Source organism: Mus caroli, chromosome 16, assembly GCF_900094665.2.
Source record: "Mus caroli chromosome 16, CAROLI_EIJ_v1.1, whole genome shotgun sequence".
NCBI lineage: Eukaryota > Metazoa > Chordata > Mammalia > Rodentia > Muridae > Mus > Mus caroli.
In genome coordinates, this window is record NC_034585.1 from 37770538 (window position 1) to 37793202 (window position 22665).

At 37.1% G+C, this 22665-nt stretch overlaps 1 protein-coding gene across 2 annotated transcripts in view; it reads left to right on the plus strand.

The window, feature by feature from the left end:
• The window catches only part of Lsamp (limbic system associated membrane protein), a 2106845-nt gene that overhangs the window by 768336 nt on the left and 1315844 nt on the right, over positions 1 to 22665 (plus strand). For both annotated transcript variants that reach the window (XM_021184809.2, XM_021184808.2), the window contains exon 2: positions 15329 to 15388. In XM_021184809.2, coding sequence (XP_021040468.2) covers positions 15329 to 15388 — 60 coding nt within the window. The remainder of the gene's footprint in view (positions 1 to 15328; positions 15389 to 22665) is intronic.

Below are 22665 nucleotides of genomic sequence, written 5' to 3' on the forward strand. Positions count from 1 at the left end.
TTTCTGTATCCATTCCTCTGTTGAGGGGCATCTGGGTTCTTTCCAGCTTCTGGCTATTATAAATAAGGCTGCTATGAACATAGTGGAGCATGTGTCCATAAACCAATACTCATCTCTAGAATCTTTCACTTTCTCTTTTGCTATTATTACTGAGAAGTAAAAAGGTATAAATATTTGTCCTGTGTTTTGCTACCATTGGCCAAAACTCATATGTAACTCTTTGTTTCAAACAATGTAACTTGTTTTTATGCCATTATAATTCAGGGATTGTATCTTTTTACGTTAGTAAATGTTTAATATACATGTTCAGAACTATTTAGGAACTAAGGTTATACTACCTATTATATGGAATCTTGATAATTCTGGACATATTTACTGGTGTTCAAGATTCAAACTCAAAGAAATTGAATGAGAAGGAAAGAACAGAAGGCTAAAATTTATACTAAATGAGCCCTGAGCCATGCCTGAAGATTTACCAATAATCTACTCATAGATTTTTCAGTTATAGGAAGCAATGTGTTCCTTTCTTGTTTAAGTAACTTTGGGCTTCGGTTCTGTCATTTGCAACAGAAAGAATCCTGAATAGGATAATATAGTTATTTGCATATATATATTATTTGCTCCTACGCAATCATGTGCCACTTGGGAGAAAAGACTACGTTATGCATTTTCAAAATGCTTTGCTCATTGTAAGTGTCCAATAAATATTTATTGAATGACTAAATCTATTTATAAAAGAGCTTATATTTGGATTGATGCAGTCTTCAGATTCCTTTAGAGTTATCTGGGAAATGAGCAGCATCATACAGCAAAAGCCTGAAAAATAGTCTACATCTTTAGGTGCTAATGCCAAGCCCTCATCCCTCACTCACACCATCCTTTATCTGAGAAGAAAGCAGAGTTCTCTGGATGGCTATGTCCTTATTACTAGAAGTGAGAGCCACAGGTTCTGAATATGACAAATAAAAAGAGAAAAAGAGATAGTGGCACTTTCTGTTGTTATTTGTTCTTGGTTCTTGATACAAGCTTATGCCTGCATTTGTAGACATGACATCTCTATGTAGGAAGGATCCTCCATTAAGGCAAACACCTAGGTGACTATAGCAAGAATGAGGCAGTAATCTCTTTTTATCTGTCTATCTTTCTACTATCTATCTATCTATCTATCTATCTATCTATCTATCTACCTATTTATCTATCTATCCATCCCTACTTATCTCTATCTGTAGCACACACACACACACACACACACACACACACACACCACAAAAACAAAAGATTAAATAGTAAGTCAGAATATGCCCAAGGTATGTATCTGCAAAGAATGATCACCTGGGTTCATATCATGGAGTGACTGTTCTTGTTTCTATACCCAAAAAGAAAAGAACAGAGAGGAACAAATCATTTCACTTATAAAAAGGTCCCTTGTGCATGTCTGGAGTTAGGAAAATCAAAACTACCCAGATCTCTTCCCTGAAGCAAACAGAATGGGGGTAGAGGCCAACAGAATTATCTATTTAAACATAGAGCAGGAAGAAAACCATGTGCCATCCAAACAGCTTCCTCATTAATTGCTAGTTTTAGAGGCACTCTAGCTTACATTCTCCTGTCTTATTGCTTTTTGAAAGTATAAGAGGATTTGGGGTATGGAGTGCAAAAATCATCTATTTCTTTTCCTTTTGGTGTCTGTGTGTACTTTAATTACCCCTCTTGAGATAGCTCCTTACACCATTGTGCCTTCAGTCTCTTGCTTGCAGTTCTGTTTTTGACAGCACAGCTTTCGATATCAGTGGTTGCCTATTTTGTTTTGTGTTTGGTATTTTGAAGAGGTAAGGGCAATTAGAGTAGCCACCAAACTACCCATCAGGAAGATCTGAAGAGGCTTAACCTACTTAGTATTAGAAGGAACAGAAAGGGAAGGAGGTTTTTTCCAGGGGTCCAAGAGCTCATGCTTCTCAGGGCAGAAGCCGAAGTGGAGTTCTGGGCTTCTTTTTGAATGCCACCCACTGATTTAATATTCATAGATTTCCCTTTTTGAAAACATAACCAGGTTACTGCCAAGACAATGCCAACAATGATGATAACTAAGTCAGCTGAGCCTCTGAATGCTCACTAAGAGGCAATGCATTTCCTATATCACAAAGAATAGCAACACTGTCTCTAACAGCAAGTGCTAAATATTCAATATTTCGTTCACCTGCCTGTGGAGACAAATATCTTTGAAAGATACTGATGCATAGAAACGAATCCAAACCTCACTGTGTTAAGCATGCAAAATTATCCTTAATTCAAAACAAGGAGTCTTCTTAGAAAACCAGAGCTTTCATTCTAACAGGTTTTCCTGGTAATGTGGTAGCATCAGAGAAGGGAATGCTGGGAAATAACCTGTGCTGTTAAATGAAAGCATGTAAAATCTCAGTCAAACTTGGACTGCCTCACAGGTAATTGCAGAAGTGCATGTTTTATCATGACACACAAGCTTTCCATAGGCTCCAAACTGCAAAGATGCAGGCTGGAGAGTAGTCATACAGCACGGGAAAAAAGAAATCATGATCTAGAGAGGCTGTCTTGATATTTTAAATACTCAGAACATTGCATGTTTGACTTTAATCTTCTTCTGATATTAAAATAATATGAAGTACTCTAGAGCAGAATAACCAGAGAATGGCATCTTGAGGACCCTTCTGTCTTATCATGATTAAGGAGTGGGGATTCTTTTTACTCTTTTTCTCGGTGTACACATTTATGTTTGGAAGTTTATCAGATGCATTAAATGTGCACTAAGTGTTAATTCTATAGAATCTATTCTAAGAATGACATTCCATTTACTCCTACATGCTTATTAATTTATAGCTTTTCAATACTGTTCAACTACAGCCTAGAACTGGGTCTTCCTGATTTCACTACCTGTCTCCATCACCATCATAAGGTGAGCAAGGAGAAATGATGTGGAACTAAGAATAAAGCCTCATTAAGTCAACCACTCTCTCACATCTCTGCCCAGTGTGCTCTGGTGGTCATTAGACTGGGACAAGACTTAAGTAAGGGCAGCCTTGTTCTTGGTCTTCTAAGAGGCCTAATTGTACGTAGAGTGCATCTTAACTTTCTCTAGTGTTCAAGACATATTGTAGGTACTGACTCTCAAAAAGCTGAGGTTTCAAGCTTCCCTTTCCTACTTCCTTGCATCATGGTCTTGTTCAAATACTTTAACCTGAGAACCCTAATGATGTCCTGTACTATTCTATTCAGAATGTCGTAGCAAAGTACCAGAGACTGGCTTGTTTAAATTATAGTCACTTATTTTCTCAAACATGTAGAGTCTAAAGTCCTAGTGAATTTGGTTACTTATTTAGTTTCTGGTAAAATGTCTTCTTGCCCTCTAGATTTCTACCTTCATAACATGGCTTTGTGTGGTTCCATCTTGAAGTGCTTTCCAAAGTTCCTTGTGTTAAATGGTCTGCCTCCATTGAGGTGCTGTCAAGAGTTGGGGAAATGTTTAAGAGTTGGGGTACATTGTGGTGTGTTTTTCTTATTGATCATGCATCAACAGGGAACTATAGGGCTGTACCTTCTCCCTGTTGTTTCTGTTGCTTACAGTAAGGTGAGGTGATTGCTGTGTTCTGCTACACACTCCATATGTGATGAAGTATCTTCCCAGGGACCCAAGTAACTAGCAATAGTTATAGTGATCATGAACTGAAATTTCTGACCCTGAACCAAAACTACCTTGTCTCTTTTAAGTTGATTATGTTGAACATTTGTTGTAGCAATGCAAACCTGAAGAACACATCTGCCCTTCTCTCAGTTTCTGTGATGAGGGAGAGGAGAGGGTATATAAGCCAGAGAGATTCAGTTAATGCTGTCTCATCTTACACTAGCACAAAGCACATTGGTTGGAGACCCTATTTCTTTAGCTTCACCAGGAAACACTATCCTGAGATTCAATGTAGTTATACCTGATATTAATGACCCAATGTATGACTCTCACATGGACAGGGACACAAATAATTAATCCATATCAATATTCCTATTATAAAACTTATTTCCTCCTTCATTTTAAAGAATTAAATTTGGTAAAGGAATCACAAAGCATTGGGCCAGTGAATAAGACACAAAATATGAATAATAAAAGTCCAAGAGTGATGAAAACTATATTCTCCTTTTGTGTGTTTTTATTTATCCTTCTCATACAATACATCCTGAACACAGCCTCCTTTTCCTTTGCTTCTTTCAGTCCCCACTGCCACCTCCCCTCTCTCCAAGATCTACCATTTCTTCATGTCTATTCAGAAAAGAGAAAGTTTACTAAGGATATCAACTCAATAGAGCATAACAAGATGCAATATGACTAGAATGAAACCCTCAAAGCAAGGCTAGAGGAAGTAAATCAGTAGGAATAAAGGGGTCCTAAGAGCAACCAAAAGTGTCATAAATACACCCTACTCCCACTGTTAGAAGTCACACACACACACACACACACACACACACACACAAAATAAAAAAAAAAAACAACCCGAAGCTAGACAAGCAATACACATATGCAGAGAACCTACCACATAGTAGAGTTAACAATTAAGCACCAGAAATCAATGATTAGAAGTACCAAAATATCATATTATTTCATCCTAAGGAGACATGGCCTCACTCTGTTAGCTAGAATAGGGTTAAACTTGTGAGCTCAAGTGACCCTACTTCCTCAACTTTCCAAGTAGATGAGATAGTAACAGAAGTGCCCACCCTCCTCAACTAAAATACCAATCTTGAAGTGCTTGCAGCAGAAGTTTTGTCTTGATGGAGTTGATGCTATCTGCTAGAGAACTAATATAATAGAAGAACTAATTAAAGATAAAAAGTTACATGAACAAAAGATAATTTATAGTAATTAAAACTGTTCATTTTCAAGAAGACAGTTTGATTTTTACATTACTTGATTTAAACTGCTCTGTGGAAAGTGACAGAAAAAGTTTCGGCATACACTCAAAGAATATTAAAAGCACAGGGGCTATTTCGTTTCATGTCTCAAAGTTTGTCTTACTGGTAACCTCATCTTTCACAAGTACAGGTTATGCTCAACCAGAATCCTACTGGATCTCGAGAAAAATCAATATTTCTTTTAAAAACTCAAAAGTGGTTTACTCACAGACAAGGCATGATATTAACAGAACCAAATAGGCTTGATATTCGAATCATTACTAGTTAAAATATAATTGTAGAATTATCATCTAACACATGATGAAAAGGAAAGATTGTTTGTTATACATGACATACAATGTATATGGGTGTGCAGTCAAATATAAATTGATTTAAATGAGTGTTGGTTACCAAGCTCTGATCTAACTCCTTTTACCTTTGTGATATTCCAATATCCTAAGAAAAGTAAAACAAAACAAAACAACAAAACAAAACAAAACAAAACAACAACCACAAAAACCATGACAAGTAAGACTGAATCTGCTACTTCCTCTCATCTGTTTTCCTTTATCATATCCTTTCAGTACCATGAAAATCATTAATTCCAAGTGTATATGAGTAACCCCCAACAAGGTTGTTTCCACCTCTGTGATACATGTAAGGTGAAGATGGTATTGTACTTAACTTTTGAACAGTAAAACATAAATAGCAATGTCAGGAAGCCTTCTTAGAACTTCCTTTCATAGGTAGTCCATGCATGTGCCTCACCCTTTGTCTTTAGCTTCATCCCTCTTGATGCTGACCAGGATGTGACTGCCCTGGATAACAAAATGGACTATGGTAAGACTTGGAGAAAGGAGCCACAGCAGAGCAAAGGGAAAGAGCCTGGCTCCTGCGAGTTACATACCATAGCTGTAGAAGAAACATTGAGAGTCCAAGACTCTCTTGAGATAGGGAAGCAGTTCCTATTTGTTTACTGCTCTTTCAATCAGAGCTGAGACAGCAGTGAACTGTACCCCATGCTGTTGTCCAAAATCAAGGACATCTTTCAGAGCTTCCAACTCACAGTCTCCCAAAAGTGTAAGACTGACGGTTCTGAAGACTTCAGAAAGGGCAGACCAGAGGAGCAGGCAATTTACCTGACTACTAATAGAAAATAAGATAAAGTTGTAAAAAGTATTTGCACCCTTATTGTCTATCCCATTGTCAAGAAACAGAAGTTTCTAACAGTTAGATAACTGAGTGATTCCTATATAACTGAGCAGGTATTGTGTCAAGGAGCTAAGTGTTCTCCTTTCGTCCAACTCTTAGAGCAGCCTCTCTTTCTCCAAGAATTGCAGGCCATCTATGCATGAGATGTATTCTGTGTCAATAGTGTGATACTTTATTATTTATAAAGAATGGAGATCTATATGTGCAGTGGGTGGTAAAAGGGCAAGGACATAAGGCCTATCATCAGATTGTGGAAACGTGTTTTGTAATGTGTGTACACTGTTTGTATTAGGCACTCAAGCACTAGAGATAAAGTGCTATCTTCTTTGCAGTCTGATAGTACAAAAGATTAATAGAGAATAAACTGTAAGCTAAAAGTCTCCTACAACTTATTGTATGTTGGTAAGCTGCAACCAGTTGATCAGCCAAGTGGATACAGCAGTAAATTTGAATCCATTGGCTCTCTCTCTAAAGTCCTTTAAAGATAAACACAACCCAAGGGTCAATGCAGTGGCTCAACAGGTGCAGAGGCTTGCTGCCACAAAGAGGATAAGGGCTCTGCCACTTCAAGATTGCTCTTTGACTGCTGCATTTGGCTCATACAGTGTCTGCAGGCATACACATACATAAACAAAGATCGAAAGTAAATGCAAAAACACTCTAGAAACACAACCCAGAAAACCAAATTATTCATTTGGGTTAGACTGTTGACCTGAAATAGGAGAAAAGCAGATATTGAATAATAATAATAATAAACACAGTTCACTAGAATAACCATAAGAAAACTTTGGCTTTTCAGTAGTATGTAATAGGATATCAGATTCATGGAAAAATTAAATAATAAGAAAATTATAAGATACAAGGAAAACTCAGTAGACAATTTTCTCCAAACTGGTGGAAGGCTTGATGCAAGAATGAAAAGAAAGCCGGGAGGTGATGGTACATGCCTTTAATCCCAGCACCTGGGAGGCAGAGGCAGATGGATTTCTGAGTTTGAGGCCAGCCTGGTCTACANAGTGAGTTCCAGGACAGCCAGGGCTACACAGAGAAACCCTGTCTCNAAAAAANAAAACAAAACAAAACAAAACAAAACAAAACAAAACAAAACAAAAAAAAATGAAAAAAAAAAGGAGAATGAAAAGAAAAATGTCAAACTTAAAATCTGAACTGGGTAATTTGAAACAGTAGTTAACCTAATATATGGCATTAATAATAATAGCATTTAATGTAATAATATGGTAGGCAAACTTTAGAACAGATTACATAATGAAACGTAGGCATTTAACTATGAAGGCTAAACCTTGCAGTGAGAAAAATGATTAAGGTGATGCAGAACCAGTGTTGCTTTTCAGCAGGGCAACACCGCACTTCTGTTTACCAGAAAGCAATGAAAACTCGGATTAGAAATAAAGTTGAAATAAACCTTATGGAATTTTCAGACGATTTGGTCAAAATCAGCTTTCCAGAATATGATTGAATCAGTAATAAGGCAACATCCTTGTCCTTCTTGACTTTAACTGTCAACTTGACACAGAATATAGTTACCTGAGAAGTGAGTTTCACTCAAGAGACTGCCTGGATCAGTCTGACCTCTAGACATGTCTGTGGGGGGTGGGCAACGACTGCCATGATTCTTAGTTGGCATAAGAAGCACCAGATCACTGTGGCTAGCACCATTCCCTAGGCAGGAAGTGATAGTATGTATAAGAAAGCTAGTTAAGTGTGTGTCTGCCAAGTGAGTCAGCTTGCAACATTGTTCTATGGTTTCTGCTTTAAGTTCTTGCTTGAGGCACCCTGATTTCATCACTCCTTCAATGATAAACCATAACCTGTTAGTTGAAAGAAACTTTTATCTTCTAAATTGTTTTTAGTCAGAGTTGTTTTTGTTTGCTTCTTTGTTTTGTCTTGTTGTTTTTTTTCATCCCAGAAAAATAGGAATAAAACTAAAATACATATGTAGCGGTTCACTGAATTTGGGTTATTCTTAAAACCTAGAAAATGTAGCTTGATGGAATGATCAAATGCCAACTTCTTAATTAGCGACTTCCTTCTTTGCTATACCAGAATCAATGAAGGATGAACGATATCCTCATGTGTAGTAGAGATGACTATTTCTGAAATATATCTTCACTGGCCTGAGGTTTCCTTATTTTTCCCCCCATAGGTGTTTTTCATATATTCAGTGACAACAAGATTCACTTTTCAAAGATATGTCCATTGGCTAACCCTCTCCAGTGAGGCCAGCTTTTCTGTTTTTTTACCACCTCTCAATAGTCCAATTAAAAACCTATCAATGGATGAACCCTTTGATTAGATTGGAGTCCTCGGGATCCAATAATTTTGCAAATTCCTCACCTTTGAACAGTATATGTGGAATGTTGCATCTCATATATCGAATCCATGTTAGATTTACAATTGTGTAAATTATATACATGAAAATGTAGGGATAATGATGAGAAGATATAGAAAGACTGTAGACATTCTCATTTTTAGCTGGAGAGTGCAGAGTCATGAAACATAGTAGCATTTGGTGTCAGCTGTAGGAGCAGGGCTCTACATACAGAGATGGCTGTATTTCTATCTGTGCTGTGTTTCTCTAGGAAGATGCAGCAACTCCACTGAGATGGTGACATCTGTTAGGTTTGATGACAACATCGTTGTCTGTTGTCAGTTATAGTTTTATCTGCAGTTTTCCACATGTTTGTCATGTTTTATATTTTAGACCATTAGTCTTGGAAGTTGTAAAGATAACCACTAAGTAGAATTCAAATTAAATTACATGCCATTCTATCACTTAAAAAGAGAACAAGGGGATACCTAAAATGTATGAAAGAAAACTTTACAAATTACAGAAAAAATATGAGAATGAACTAGAACAAATAAGACTTTAATACAAGATGACAAAACTACAATCTTTGCTCTATCTTGAACATATCTTTAGTGAGTTCGACCTCTGAATCAGTCAGCACTAATTACGAATTCCTTATTAATGTGTTCCTGAGACCATGCTGTATGCTGTCTTTCATGCTTTCAATGTTTTAAGGCCCTTAGTTTTCATGTCAGTTCAGAACGAAGTCGTATTATTATCTGGAATTTTTTTCCCACTGACTGAATGAATAAAATAATTAAGAGGCAAAATGTGTTTTTAAAAGATGAAATGTTCTAGTAGACAGTCACTTCTTTTGTCTGAAAACCTAAAAAAAAAAAAAAAGGGAACTGGTTATTAAATGTTAACATTGTACTAAATAGAATATTAAGCAAAAATCATTAAATGCTATATAGAGATTGATTTTTATGCTTCTAAAACGATTATATGATGAGTGTTTAACTACACATTTCAAACACTGAAATAACTGAACGAAAATGTCAGAAAGTGCTATGGAGGAAATATCTGTGTTCCCATCTTATTCTTCCACTGAAAGCCTATCTATACACATGACAGCCTGAAGAGGTTAGCCCTTTAGGAAGTGAATTCATCACAAGGGCAGCCACCAAGATGATAAAAAAGACCACAGACTGCTAGTCCATTCCATAATGTGAACATACAGTGAAGAAGTGCCACTGTCAATCAGGTGCTGGGTCCTCAATCACTCCGTATTGAGCCTACCCAATGTCTTGTGGACCTCTCAACCCTGTGAGAAATCAATTCCTGGGGTTTGTAAGCCACCTAGTCTGTGATCCTTTGTTACAGAAGGCTGAACATACAGATCAAAAAACCCATAAAATATCAGACAAACTTTTAAATCTGTTTGGCACTTTCAAGGGAAGACAAAAGGACAGCAACATGTAAAATATTGTTTAACCTAGAACTTATAGATGGACTTTGTGATTCTTAGCAAATCTTTGAAATTCATACAGGTTCAGAAGTATTTCTATGAACTTTAACTGAAACACAGTATCACTACCATATCCTTGGAAATTATTGTCTTCACAATGTGTGTGTATACATGTGTATATTCTACTTCACAAAATTATAAATGTACATGCAATAAAATTACAAATTATATATGTCCACTACAAGGAACTATTTCAAATTTATATCCATAAGATAATTTCCAAAATTCCCTTGTATATAAAGTTCCATAATTAAAAGATTTGAGTTACTCTTTTAAATTTTATTTATATTACATATATATACTAAGTGTTTTATGCTATACATGCACCATGTTCCAGTGGTGCCTGCAAAGGCCCCAAAAGAATATCATATTTAAGGGAACTGGAGTTACAGGTGGTTGTACATGGCTATATTGGTGCTGGGAATTGAGCCAAGGTCCTCTGGAAGAGCAGCCAGTGCTTGTAACTATGCAGCCCTCTCTCCAGTCCCCATCTTTGATTTACATGTGAATTATTTATTGCTTGGCTTGTATACCAATAATATTCATACTGTAAAATAATGGAGATCATAATGGTTTACTTGGAAGTTTCCCACAGAAGGGGAATTCAGAGGTATTACCAATGTATATGAATTGAATTAGTCAATCAATGATGTACTTATTTGCCAAAAGATCAATTTTCTAAATAATGCTACATTTTAACACATGTCTGAAATTCTACTGCTCCTTCATCTGGCTTGGCACAGATGCCTTTACTTATTAAGACATCTTTTATTTATTTATTTATTTATTTATTTTATATATTCATTCATTCATTTATGTATTTATTTTTATAGTATAAATTTTTTAATTGGATATTTTTTAAAATTTATATTTCAAATGTTATCCCTTTTCCCGGTTTCAGCTCCTCCCAGAAATTCCTGATACCATCCTCCCTCCTGCTGCTTCTATGAGGGTGTACTTCCCTCCACTTACTCACTCCCACTTCCCTGCCCTCGGTTCCCCTACTGGGGCATCTATAGAACCTTCATAGGACCAAGTAGCTCTCCTCCCATTGATGCCTGACAAGGCCATCCTCTGCTACATATGCACCTGGAGCCACATGTACCCCTTGATTGGTGATGGTTTAGTCCCTGGGAGCTCTGGGGGGTCTGGTTGGTTGATACTGTTGTTCTTTCTATGGGGTTGCAAACCCTTCAACTCCTTCATTCCTTTCTCTGATTTCCCTTTTGGGGACCCCGTGCTCATGTATGTATATATGAAGGCAAGTTACACTTGTATGCCTGTATACAGGAAGGGCACAATGCAGATTTAGGACGTATGAGTTCACTTGTGCCTGTGTGCAGAGGTCTAAGGTATCTTCCTTAGTCATTTTTCACCTTTGATACTAAGACAACATCTCTTGCGGAAGCCAAAGCATGACATTCGGGTTTGTCAGGTTAGCCAGCTTGCTCTTGGATCCGCTGTCTCCACCTCTCATCTTGCTACTATTATAGGCCAGCTGCCTACTAACTGAGGCGTCTGAGGTCCCAAGCTCTAGTCTCATTCATGCAGGCACAGCCAATGCTGTACTTGCTAAGTTGCCAGCCCAGTACAGTATCTAGTATTATCAAAAACCTTTGTTTTTTATTTTTAAATATTTTTATTTGAAATAGAATTACAACACTTTTATCTCCTCCTTTCCATCCTTCTCCTTTTTCCTAGGAATTCTCTCTCTAGTCCTTCCTACACCCTCTTCTCAAATTAATAGCCTCTATTTTGATGACTATTGGTTTATGCACATGTATGTGTATATGTAAATGCTATAAATACAGCTTGCTGGTTCAGTTTTATTGTTTGTGAGTATGACTTCAGGAACTTCAGTTCTGCACTGAGCAACCAAAAAGGAGGCTTGGGGAAGGATGTGTTTTCTCCCAGCACTCACTATTTGCCTGTAGTTCTTTATCAAGTGGGAACTGGAGGTTATTTCCCTTCTTCCATATTAACATTCCATTGACATTGCCATTTTCTGGTCCTGTCTATGCAGCAATATCCAGAAGAGATTGTTCCACCATAGATTTTTCTCATATTCTGGATTGTGCGATGCTTTCACCCCTTATTCCATGGATGTCACCTGAATCATAGATGCAGGAGCTGTGACATAGATTCATTCCTTGAAGCTTGGCTCCTCATTACCTAATGGTCTCTGCACGGTGTCCAATTGGGGCTCTCTGTGGTGGTCTCCACTTGCTTTAAAGATAGGCTTCTTTAATGAGGGTTGGAGCTACATTTATCTATGGGTATAAGATATAGCACATAGTAAGGAATAGTGCTGGTCTAGCCAAATGGCAATAGGAGATTCCATCCTAATGTTTGTAATCTGACTGGCTCTGGGAAACTGGATATATTTTCAATACCAGGTATGGCTTGGTTCCCATCGAGTGGACCTTACCAAAGGCATAATTAGAGATCTGTTTGTTAACATTAACATGTGAGTACCGCCGGGCGTGGTGGCACACACCTTTAATCCCAGCACTCGGGAGGCAGAGGCAGAAGGATTTCTGAGTTCGAGGCCAGCCTGGTCTACAAAGTGAGTGCCAGGACAGCCAGGACTATAAAAAAACCCTGTCTCAAAAAAAAAAAAAAAAAAAAAAAAAAAACATGTGAGTACCACTTACTGCACAAAACAGACATCTTGCTATGCTAATTGCTTTCATGGTTCATAGGTGATACAACTGAGTAGGTCTGATTAATTTCTTCCCTCCCTTGGCAGCTTGTATAGCATTTTTGGTACAGTGTAGGCTATATAGCTAAGTAAGTGGTGTTTTAAGCCAATAGGTACCTACTCTTAGCCCCTGGGAGGCCAGCACAGGCTACATAGTTAGTCTATATTGTTTGTGGTATCTCTTGGACTACTCTTAACAATCATCTGTACATCTGATATTTTGAAGAACAATATTGCATCCTACGCAGGACCTAAAGGTTTTTTGAATATGAATCTCTTAGAAGGCAAACATGCTGACATGGTATTTTTAGTATTAAAAAATAATAATAGGAACAAGAAAGAAAACAAAGATGAGCTCCCACAAAGAAAAACATCAGTCAGTAACTTATTTAAAAACTGAGAAATTTGGAGGATAATTGTCTCTATAAGGATTTAAAGTGCTGATATTATACATTAAAGCACTTTTAGAATGTTTATATCAATGTTCACCAGGCTTATAAAACAATTTAGCATTGTCTTATACTCAGATTGCATGGAAAATAAGGTTTCCATCTTTAAGAATATAAAAACCCAGGAAGGGTAATAGATGAGAGTTTTATGCTTATGAGCATAAACTGTGATTGTTTGCTGTGCCTCAGCAGTGATGAAATCATTCAGGGTTTCAGAGCAAGACACAAAACCCTGGGGAAGCTATTAAGAATTCAGTATTAGCAGTTCATGGAAGAAAATGGATTCCACTTACTAAAATGATTTTAAAATGTTTTCCATAAAATGCAAATACCACCACACGGTGAGGATGGATGCCTTAGGTAGGCTTTATTTGAGTCTGTTTCTTTGTATAAGAGCAATGTGTTATTTTCAGTGGTATCCAAAATTTCCGTGTCTTATGAATGACATGGAAGGCTTGTGATAAACTTTTGATGAAGGAGAAAAGCAAGAGTCTGAAGATTGTATGAGAAAGAGTCCTGAAAGCTTCTTTTCACAGTAAAGAGTCAGCTATAGTCTGCACCTCACATTGGGCTGGGATGAGGATGTTGGTCCATAACAGAATATGGTAGAAAGTGTTTGAGACCCACATCATCTTCAGAATCCCTCCATTTTCCCCAGATATTGTGATGCTCCCAGAGAAACATTGAGAATTAATGTGGTCCAGCTGACCCTAACTTTTGCATAATGTTCCAAATTTTCCATTTCTACATTTAGTAGGAAAAGAAAAGCAAAGAAAAGTAGAAACAAAAGTTATAAAGAGTGAGAACTAACAACAAGTAAAAAGGAAGAAAGTATTTCTTTGGATAATTAATAATCTCTGCTGAGCAAAGACCACCTAATAGTGCATGGAGTTCTTAGCCTTTCAGTCACTTATCTATGCTGGTGAAGCAGGGTAAGTGCCCCATCTCAATTGGTTCCTGCCTTAGCTTCTGGTGAGCATTCTTTTATTGTAAACAGCTTGTCAGAACAAGACTGAAACCAATATCTTGAATGGTGGGATGACAGAGGAAGCAAACACAGGGGCGGATCAGGGATTGGATTCCACACCGGTGTTTATCATTATCTTTTTAATTATTTCAGTTGGTACTTAGTAAATGAATACCATAAAAGTCATTGTGTATATGTGGAAGGCTTCGGTTCTTATAATCTCTTAGTTCTTAGAGTAAACATAATTTTGAAACAATTGGACATTTCTGTTGGGTAACAATTTCCTGAGGACGAAGAAAATCAAATGAACAGAAAATAAATCAGAACTTTCTGTAGCCCATCTTTGTTTGTCTGTCTCATTCTCTGTATACCTGAATATGACAGCGTGCACATATGAATCTGTCTTTACTTCTCCCTTCTTCATTTTCTGCTGCCTGCCTTCCCCATCACTTTTTCCACCACAGTGAAGGCAGATTGTTGGATATACATTCTAATAAGATTTTTCTATTAGAAGCACTAGGTAAAGTCCACCCAGAGAGCAGTTGGTCTAGGAGAACTAACACATATGAGTCACAGCCCCACATGCATGTTGTCACCTGACATTACAACCTCATATGTTTTCTACAGAGCCACAACTCACCTCAGAGCTTAGTCCTGCACACTGTTATATCCTTAGGATAACCCAAGGATACAGCATTGATTTTCAAGGGTAGCACAAGTCAGAGCACTCCTTATTTTATGTCAACTTATATCTTATGTAATCTGACCAGAAAAGAAAAAAAAAAATTTCAGACTTGCCAGTAAAGGAAAACAACAACAACAACAACAATAACAAAGTAAAACTACCTTTAAAAATGCCCGAGAATTAGCTGAGCATGGTGGTGCACACCTTTAATCCCAGCACTTGGGAGGCAGAGGCATGCGAATTTCTGAGTTCAAGGCCAGCCTGGTCTACAGAGTGAGTTCCAGGACAGCCAAGGCTACACAGAGCCCACACCTCCCCCCCCCCCAAAAAAAAAACATTTTAAAAATGCCTGAGAATGAAAATTAATTAAGGACAATTATATCATACTCTTAAAAACATGATAAATAAGACAATATGAGTATCTTTCTGTGGACTGTAGAACCATTTGCAACTTGGTGCTATAGGATATCATGTGCTATCATGTATAAAAGGAATTTACCATTAAGTCTGTTAGACAAAACTGTAGGAGATTGTGAGTTTTTTCTTTTTCTGTTTTGTTTTCTTTAGTCTTGGCATTTTGGAACCAGCCTCCTGCTGAAGTAAATTTGTCTCCAATCACAATCCCAGGTGGGTCACCTTACTCATAGAAGAACATTTAAGGGTAACTCACATGGACAGCGTAATGCCTACTTGCATGGGAACTTATCACTCTCCCTACAACAATGTTGTCATTGTCCACACAATGACCATGACTTTTAGCCCCTTATCAGTTACTCCTGTTTCCCCAAAGCTGAAGGCCAGCTGTAGCATCCATCAGAGCCATGCCTTTTTACTACTCTTAAGATTGGTTTCTTCTCCAGTTCCCATTTTTCCCTTCTATATTTGCTCCCTTTCCCTTCTAGTCCTCCCAGTTTTGATAACTTGAACTCTCTGGAATATTAAGATATCCAATCTCCCAACTGCCCAGTGCTATTGCCACTAACCTCTGCGGACATTGGGGCTTCTGAACCAAAGAAGGAATATAATTTTAATAATACCAAAACAATTTAGATATCCGAGTAACATAGTTGGTTTATGACTTTAATACTGCATAGCATTGTGTAGCCTCTTAAAAATGATGACAAAGTTCTAGATTTCAAGACTGGACGAGAATCCAAAGCTTTCCAGTAATGTGAATGTGCCCCTGTGCATGTGCGTGCTTTTATTCTCTTAACTTTTGTGATCATTCTAAATCATTCAGGATAACATGTCATTAAATCTCACCCTTGATAGTCAGCCATTATACTTGCAGAGGACTGGAGAAGATAAAATGTGACATTATTTTAAACTTTACTGTTCTTCAAATAGCTCACATGCAGGTACTGGGAAGTACAATTATACTTCCCATCAAAATGATGTGCATCGAACAGGAGCAATCATTTCTGACGTGAATTTTTCATAGGAATTTTCAATAAGTTTGAGATAACTATACTCTATGTTTCAATCTGCTATTACCAATATTTAAAATGAATTAATGTCAATACTGTTGCTGTTGTTGTTTACATATAAATCGATCTATGCATACTGAAGAGGACTTAGTTATTCCTTGATTGTTTCTCTGTAGCACTGAAATAAATCATCCCATTCAATCTGATTAGTGGAATGCAACAAATTTCTTGTTTATAGTTGATGATAACAGCAGTAGCAATTATTATTTATTGAGTGTCTATTATAACCTGGCATCATAGTAAGTGTTCAGGATTCAGTATGCTAGTTAACTTACCTCACAACAAGCACTAGGCAGAAGTATAGATTTCATGTTTTGTTTAGAAATAAATGAGACAAAGAGAGTAACTTCCAAAAGTTTAGTCTAAGTTTGTATTCAGTGCATACAGTCTAACCACAAAGATGGGCTTCTTAACAGCTGTATAGTCCATCTCCTGCATAAGGAAAAAACCCCAGCACATCAGATTATTAAAATGTATAGTTTTCACTAACAATGCCCTTTGGCAGAAAAAAAATATAGGTTTACAGGGTCCATTAGTTCTTCTATTTATTGCTTAAAACAATCAGGGCTTATGTTCCAAGGTAAAATAGAACATCTGGCAACTAAAACAGTAAGATGCTAAAAGCAAAAGAAGTGAACAAAACATAAAATGAGAAAAGCCAGTTTCTCCTTATTGTAATCATTCTAACTTCCATGCAAGATTTTAAAAGTTTATGTTGTGAGACAAGTCACATGTTTCTGTTTTTGTGATTTTCCTGGATTTAATACACCACATTGCTGCCCTTTAGCATGTTTTGTACTGTAAATATTCTATTGATTCTGAAAATCCTTCTGAGTAAATGACATGAACCCCTTGTCTGACTCTCTCCTATCCCTTTTATTGGGAACCCCCTTCCAGGTCCATTTTCCATAATCACCTAATAATCTACTGAGAACTTTGTCTCTTACTGCAATCTCAGAGGCCACATTTCTTCAAATTGGCAGATGGGTGCTCAGTCAACTTAATTTCCTTCTCTACCCACTGTTCATGCCACATATTCAGGAATAGACTTTGAAAGGGAGTTGCCCACATAGAGCGTGTTGTAGGAAACCTTGGATGCAGAGATGAGACTAGCGGCAATAAGGGATAAGAACATCAGCTCGTCCCTTATTTTCTATGACAGAAAAATATTTCAATCGATCCAAAATCGTATTCCAACTGTTTTACATCAGGACATACTCTATGATATAGATACTTTCTATAACATTAAAAGGTAACTGCCTATTTGAACAGCTTTATTTATTAAATTTTTGCTTTCCCAAGATTTTTTCAACTTAAAGCAAATCTAATGTTGTTCTTTAAGGCAAAGATAGGGCTAATATATTTCTTTAGATGGCAATTTATCAAATATCTACAATTTTTACCTGTTCCACAAATATTTACAATTCTTACAATTGACAGTGCTGTTTCTTTAGCCTTACCAAGTATACCTATTCCTTTAACACTAATGTCTATGTTTCCACTATATGCACTAATACTGCTAACATGCCTAAGCCTTAGTTAAAATGTCATTTCTTGAGTTGGGTGCTTTAATCCCAGCACTCGGGAGGCAGAGGCAGGCAGATTTCTGAGACCAGGCCAGCCTGATCTACAATGTGAGTTCCGTTCCAGGACAGCCAGGGCTACAGAGAAACCCTGTCTCAAAAAACCAAAAAAAAAAAAAAAAAAAAAAAAAAAAAAAAAAAAAAAAAAAAAAAAAAAAAAAAAAAAAAGAAAGAAAGAAAGAAAGAAAGAAAGAAAGAAAGAAAGAAAAGTCATTTCTTACATGGGATAAAGGATAAAGTGCTTTCTTTGGTGGCGTGAGTTTAGTTTTGTGTTTGATCCAGAGTAGGGGTAGAATTTGACTTAGCAGGCTCTATCAATTGCTAACAATAAGAATGTGATTCTCCTAAAGTTTTCAGAGTTCCCAGTGTTTTATTTCTAAAGTCAAACAAAAATCCCACCCCTTTTCTACAGCTGCTTTATCAGCCTTTACATAATAAAGGGACCTTGAATCTCCTGTTGGTTATCCTGCTATGCCTATGCCAAAGGTATCCTCATGGAGAGCAGCACAAGGATTCTCAGAACACTATCCTCAGCCTTGATCGTGTATATCTACAGATTACCCTGTAGAGAGTGCAGCAAATACAAACAAATCTCTATATAATAGAATAATGAATCAGTGACTTACTTGTACAGTTCTGCATTTTCCTCTTCCATGTTCTTGAACATACCTGTGGTGTTGGTCACTGAGATCTTAAATAATAATCAGTGGTAACCTGGTAAACGTTTATCCACCTTTTTAGTAGTGAGGGTGAACACTGACTATCTAATATCTGAATACTTTTGTGATATAAATCGTCAAACCACGCCACATTTTAGTCTATTAACAGGAAGTCATTGAATATGGAGGGTTTTGAATACAAAGCTGAAAAAAGACCAGAGCAGTGGACCATCAGATAGCTTTTACAAAGAAAAATATCTGTAAATAATTTTGTGATCGAAGGTAATGTGAAAATATGGTAAAATGAGTGATAATAAGCCTTGGATGTTTACTATTTTTGCTTTTATTATCATTTAGTTAATTATAAGCCTTTATGTTTTTACTTTTATAATAACTCAGAATTCCCTATAAAATTCAAAATGGGCTTTCAACAGTTTGTACAAGCCGACTCCAATATACTGCTGCTGGCAAAATGAGACCATTCAAGGTTTGGCCCCTTTCCTTAAAAACTAATTGAGAAAATGATGCTTTTACATGGGAGCCAATTAGAGGATAATGCAAGTCATTACATAGTTAAATACAAATGGGGAGCCATAAACAAGATAGGTATTTTTTCGTAAAGTGAGATCTCAGTCACACACAAAGCAGGACTGTGTCTGTCCTTTTCATTTCAATATGTTCTAACATGTTCAAACACAAATGCAGATCCACAGGGGACAAAGTGACAGAATGTTTTGTACTGACTGTAGGATGTTCTTAGGATCTATTATTGTGAACTACAGGCAAAGATTAGAACTTGTTTGCAGGGAGAAGAATTGAGAGATTTCAGATCTCATAGACCAGGTTAATAATTCAGAAAGTCTGGACTCAGAATTATTTACTGAGTGGATTGATGGACTATTAGAAATAGGCGATGGCTGCCCTTGGGAGACCTTGAGAAAAGTGATAGGGAAAAGTGTGGCACTTGGGTTTAATAAACTTCAGGCTGCTCAGACACATCTTCTAACTAATGGTTTGTGACATACATAGCCTAGGTTTTGGCCAGCAGCGATGCCCAGTGCTATAATTGTCTTGCATATAGAGTTACTGTTTCCAAAGAAAGTTGTTGCTGTGTTGAGCCAGTAATTACAAAGCTGCCAGAAGGAAGAGCAGCTACCCCCACCAAGCTCGCCATGATTTATTGGGTGTGTTTGTACACTTAAACAGATCTGTCTTATTCTTCCTCCAATGTTTTCACACCTCAATATGAATCTCTCTTCCCCTGAGTTTACCTCATTTGCATCTGGAATATTGATTTGGTTGACAAAGAGGAAAACATTGTGTGTGTGTGTGTGTGTGTGTGTGTGTGTGTGTGTGAAAGAGAGCAAGGGCGGGAGAGAGACAGAGAGAGATAGAGAGAGAGAGGACATGTATACACTAGTCAATGACAGATTTCTTTCTTTCATGAGCTAGAGCTATCTGGCACAAAGACTGCTGTTTGTCCTTGAAATTTCTGCTGATTTCTTCTTCTGTTGGGAAACAAACTTCACTGTGAGACTGAAATGCTCTTCAGTCTTGTATATGATATTTGCCCATGGAGTCTGCAGTCAGAACTGATTTAGGAGAGCTCACCAATGCATGAAGACCATAATGCTTGTGACGAATTCTTTTGCAACCGTTGGAGATCAGCAGTTTTCAGAGTATGGTTCCCATGGTGTCCTAAATACCAAATGTCCTCTGTCAAACAAATTGCATCATGATAAAACTGAAACACTTAGGAGGCTTTAGTTACAATCTCCCTTTTGGAAAGCAGTCCAAAGTGTTTGTTTTACTTTCTTAACAAGCATTTTCTTTCTATGATGAGAAACTTCACTTTTCCACCAGTGTAGTCACCAAGGAGTGACAGAAGCCATTGGGACACACAAACCCTTACTAGAAGTGGCCCTTTCACATCAGCTCTGACTTCCACAGAAGAGAGGAGTTGTACAACCATGGCTTTCCTTCATATTTTCCAAAGGTAGCCTTAGAAAGCCTAATTCCTTTTATGATAAAAATTTTTACATTCAAGTTGTTAAAAATAAGAGTGAGTAATGTCACCAAATAGTTCACATTTATAATGCAGGTATGCCTGGTTTCAGTGTCTTGAAGAGTGAGAAACTGTAGCTATCCAGGTTCATGTGGATTTTGAAAATCTATAAATATCATGAGTTCCACAATAGACTTACCACTCCCAGATGTGCACAGATTGGAGGAAAATATTAAATTAACTAATAATTATAAAAGTAAGATTAGTAGTAAAACTTCTTAACCTCAAATAGAAAAGCTATAACCATATTACTTCCAGGCTGAAAATGACAGGGTACCTCTGACTCAGAATGTAAATAAATGATTCAGAAAGGAGATGTGTAGAGAAACTGCTCAGCTTGCTGAAGGTACTATAAAATTACTGAATAAATTTATCAAATGAATGAATTTTTAAAGGTCTTCTATTTGATGCCATGACATTATGGAAGCTATAGATAGATTTACTTTCAAGGGGATTATATTCTGGTATATGATGACATTAGTATTTTTAGAACTAGAAGATGATGTAGAAAGCATTACCTACCAGTCTGTAGCGTAGAAAAATATACTAAATTTTAGTATGCCAAGAGTTTCCTTCTTGCTCAAGGGAAGAAGAGGGGAGTCATGTTTTAAGAAGGTGATGACATTCCTGCCTGAACTTCATAGCTCCACTGTGTATAATAAAGGACGAGGATACTTTAGGTACAGAAAGCAACAGGAGTACAAAATAAAGCACAAATAAACACGGGTGAAATAGCAGACATAAATGATACACAGTATATGAGTATCAGTGATTTAGATTGTCATGGTTAATGCTGTTTTCTTGTTACCATAGCGAACAGGTAAGGAGAAATAGAGAATAAAATGCAGGATGTAATTACATTTCCATTAAAAAGACACAGGTCAAATTGTAAAAAGCTATGAAATTCACATTAGGGATGTTGACCTTGATCCTTTAGTTAAAACAGCTCTTACTTTATTTTTGAGATTGTGATTTAATTACAACATTCCTCTCCTCTCTTTCCTCCCTCCAAACTCTCCCATAAGACCCTCTGTTCTCTTTTAAATTCATGGCCTTCCTTTCCACTAATTCACACACACACACACACACACACACACACACACACACACACACACACACACACTAACCTGCTGGGTCTGTAATGTTATTGTATATATATTTTCAGGCATATTTGTTTGGGATTGGATAACAGATTTGTGTGCTATTCCCTGGAAAAGGCCATGTCTCTCATCTCAGCCGTCTTTGGTTGTCTATAGTTCTGTGTGCAGGGTTGAAGTCTGTTGGGTTTTTTTTCCCCTTCATTTTGACCTGTTAATTGGTGACATCCTTATTCAACTGTCATTTGGGCAATCCCATTAGTGAGACTTTATGTTGTGTTCTCTGATATCAGGAGATACAATCACAGCAAACTCTCTGATCCTCTGGCTTTTAAAATACTTCTGCCACCTCTTGAATGCTTCCTGAGCCTAAGGTGCAGGGGTGCCTTGTAGATGTATCCATTAAGAGTAGTATCTACAACTCTACACTTTTATTGGTTGTAGTTTTCTGTGTTGGTCTCTCTCTATTGTAGTAAAAAGATGTCTCCCTGATGAAGAGTGAAGACTATACCTATCTATGTGTTTAAATACCATTGCTTTTAAAATGTAGTTTGGAATTATGCTGGTTTAGTAAATGAGTAGCTATAGATTCTCCTTCAATGATGAAGACTTCACTAACACTGAGAAGTTAGCTAGGTGTCCAGTAGCAGATATAGTCTTCCTGTTACATTGTTCAGAATATAAGTCCAGTTACATAAGTTATATAGTTATTGGTTTTGTCTAAGTTATGTATTCGAGTAGTGTAGCAATGCTATGCTGGTCATTCTTTGTGGTTCATGGATACCATGGATACCATAGATCTATAGGGCTGTTGGTTACCTTGCTCCTTTAGCAGCTTGCTGGGAGTGTTTGAGGCCACAATACACTGTAAATGCCTGATTTCATCTTACCTGTGAAGCTACACACAGTCAGACCTAGATTACCTAGACGGAAAGTCTTGATCTTGAAAAACCCAATTCTAAGTTTCTTTCTTTCTCAATAACATGAAAGTAGACATTTTAATATATAGGAAA